The sequence below is a fragment of the Prionailurus bengalensis genome, chromosome B2 (assembly GCF_016509475.1).
Source record: "Prionailurus bengalensis isolate Pbe53 chromosome B2, Fcat_Pben_1.1_paternal_pri, whole genome shotgun sequence".
NCBI lineage: Eukaryota > Metazoa > Chordata > Mammalia > Carnivora > Felidae > Prionailurus > Prionailurus bengalensis.
In genome coordinates this window covers 2,425,169-2,428,643 of record NC_057349.1, presented here as the reverse complement: position 1 = coordinate 2,428,643, position 3,475 = coordinate 2,425,169, and the positions used below count along the sequence as shown (strand labels likewise).

At 40.5% G+C, this 3,475-nt stretch overlaps 1 protein-coding gene across 1 annotated transcript; it reads right to left on the bottom strand.

Moving 5' to 3' along the window:
* Positions 1–359: 359 nt before the first annotated feature.
* Positions 360–1,379, bottom strand: LOC122489110 (putative olfactory receptor 2B8). Its single transcript, XM_043590627.1, has one exon. It carries the CDS (start codon positions 1,296–1,298, stop codon positions 360–362), a length of 939 nt encoding a protein of 312 aa, XP_043446562.1. The 5' UTR covers positions 1,299–1,379.
* Between the last annotated feature and the right edge of the window lie 2,096 nt (positions 1,380–3,475).

Genomic DNA, 3,475 nt, shown 5'->3' with positions numbered 1-3,475 from the left:
TGCCCCTCCCCCGTTCATGCTCTGTCTCTCTCTGTCCCAAAAATAAATTTAAAAAAAAAAGAAAAAAAAAAAAAAAAAAAAGAAATGCAATAGTACTCCCAAAGGGGTAAAATAAGAAACACTTGTGGAGGTTTTTGAAATAATAATATGATGTAGATGCTATAGGAACAGTAAATCAGCATCTCCGGAAGTTACAATGAATCACGAATTCAGTACTTGAACTCTCACTTGCATAAAAGAATGAGGAAAGGAAATTCTCTTGAAGAGTCATCAGGGGAAATGTTGCATGACACCTGCAGGACACAAAATTTTAAAGCCTCTAACATTCAGGGTCTTCCATCAAATGGTCCTCATCCCAGTCATCTGGAGTCAAAGCTCCTACAGAACACTTTTTTCATTGCTCCCATCACATCCTTGTTCCGCAGGGTATATATGAAGGGGTTGGCCATGGGGGTGACAATGGTGTAGAAAAGAGAAACGAACTTGCCCTGATCCTGGGAATGGTTGTTGCTGGGCTGGAGGTAAGCATAGATGGCCGAGCCATAGAACAGGGAGACCACCGTGAGGTGGGACCCACATGTCCCAAATGCTTTCCTCTGCCCTGAAGCTGACTTTATTGCTAAGACCACCCTGACAATCCGACTATAGGAGAATGTGATTAATGCCACAGGTATGAGGAGAATGATCATACTGGCAAAGAAGGCCTCAGATTCATTCACAGTGGTGTCAACACAGGCAAGCTTGAGCAGTGGGGGGATCTCACAAAAGAAATGCTCTATTTTATTTCTCCCACAAAGTGGTACAAGGAAGATGAGCACCGTCTGCAATGAGGAGTTGGCAAAACCAATGAACCATGATGCAGAAGCCATCAGGGCGCAGAGACGGGGGTGCATGATCACTGTGTAGTGCAGGGGCCTGCAGACGGCTGCATAGCGGTCAAATGCCATCACCCCTAAGAGAATGCATTCTGTGCATCCCAACCCTAGAGCAATGAACAGCTGAGCTACACAGCCAGCAAAGGAGATAGACTTGTCTGCTCCCCTGAGATGAACCAGCAGCTGAGGAACAGTGCTGGTCGTGTAACACAGGTCCAGAAAGCTTAGGTTGGACAGGAAAAAGTACATGGGAGTCTGCAGGTGTGGGTCCAGGCGGGCCAACGCAATGATGGTTGTGTTTCCCAGCAGGGTGAGCAGATAGAAGATGAGAAGAACCACAAAGAGGACTCGCTCCAGCTGAGGCCGGTCAGAGAAACCCAGCAGGATAAAGCCAGTGAAAGAACTTCCATTTTTCTGGTCCATTCTTTCTTATCACATGTTTCCTGTCAAGATCAAGCATTTAGCAATTTTTAAAAGAAATCTTCAAAAAAATAAAAAGCTGGCAGGAGGTGAATTTATCATGTTATAACACAGGTCATGGCATTTTAAGTAACCATTTGAATAAATGATGCACCCATGAAATTGATCAATTACTTCCAGTTTAGTTCCACATTACCATAAAAAGTAAATCATTAATATTTAATGTAAGAAAAATCAAATAATGGACCTGTGTCTGCATCAGTCATAGGTACAGAAGGTCTTTCAGTCTCAGTTTAGTAGGCTTAAAGTACTACAAAAATATTTGTACATTTCAGAGAAAATGGGGATGAGGGAAAAGAGGAAGGGAAATCAGAAAGAATAGGAAAGAGATACAGACAGAGGGAGATTCATTATCTTTCATATGTATCTCATCGTTCCACACAACTGAAATCCACACACCATACGTCATAGATTATAATACAACATGACCTTGAAATTAAATTCAGTTATAGAAATTTATGACCTGGAATATACTTGTACAAAGAATTCAATTACCATCAGCCTATCACTACTAGTTCTGCATATAAACATACATCGGGTTTGGGGGGGGAGGGCAGTAAAACAATTAAATAGTCAGAGATATTGACACCACCACCATTCAAACAGTGTTTAATTTTGGCCCGAAAGATGCTGAAAATTACCATTCCAATTTCACAGGGACTCCAAAAATTCAGTGGCTGTGCAGACTCCTTTGGAATCAGACTCTAAAATCCAATGGCCAACACTTTCTTCTTCCTTCTGCAGATATCTGTTTCACACATTACCAACTAGAGTTCATAAAATTCCTGAAAGAAGTAGGATTATTCCCTATCAACATTCTAATCAGAACATTTTAAAGCGTTATCCAAACATGTAACCTATGTACACAATGTAATGCTTTGCATCATTGCCTAGGATAAAATAATTACTTGGGTAAATATATAGAGATAAACACAGATACATTCTCAAAGCCATGACAAGTCAAAGAGCTATAATGCAAACCTTAACATAGTACAAGGAAAGGCCTAAAGGAAAGGATATATTGGTATTGTACAAAATCCCCAACACCCAACTTTATTATATTAAAGATCACCATTCTGGAAGCTAGCTTGCAGAGTTAGTCACACCTAGATCAAACACAATGCCAGCTCTAAGGCTCTAAGGCTCGTCTGATGACCATTTCCATCCAGCTGCACAATACTGAATGAGCATAGTAACATACCAACGAGAGAGGCATCAGGACACGAGTATTTCAGTTCTATCGTATTCAGAAGGGTAGGCATCCAGTACATTTTTAATTCTTCCAAGAGTTTTAAAATCTGAACCAAGTTTGGGGCTAGACCCATTGATGTGTGAACAAAATTGGTACAAAACTGGCATAAAAACTGAATAGAAGATGTAGTATTTCACACTTTTTTATGCCTCTTTGATTTCCTATTAAGATTGAGCAGTGGTATCCACAAAACAAAATCTATGCACCAAAAATTTCTTAATGGAATTAATTATAAAGGCATCAGGGACAGTCCAAGTGCATCAACAGGGAATATCCCTTCCCTCACACCTTCTCAGAAGAGAAAATAAAACAAACCATGGTTCGGTCTCATGCACACATGCACGAATATACATACATCCATATGAAGCATACTGCTGACAAATTTTTTTTTTCATATTTTAAAGTTTATTTATGTATTTGTGAGAGAGAGAGAGAGAGAGAGAGAGAAAGTAGAGTGAGCAGAAGCAGAAGAGGCGCAAAAGAGATGGAGAGGGAGAGACGGAGATGGACACAGAGAGAGAATCCCAAGCAGGCTCCTCACTGTCAGTGCAGAGCCCGACCTCACACCTGTGACATCATGACCTGAGCCGAAATCAAGAGTTGGAGACTTAACCGACTGAGCCACCAAGCTGACAGGTTTTGAAATATGACTGATAAAGGAAACACTCACCAAAGTGAAGGAGGCCAAACACAAAATGCTAACTGATCCAAACAAACACCAATATAATACTGCACCATTAGAAAAAAATAATGATACATTTTAACATTATCATACCGATAAGGACTAGGAAGACAGGTGAGAAAAGATAAATCCCTGGAGGAAAGAACTGGTACAAATTTCTTGCTGCTCTGCAGGATTATATGTGTA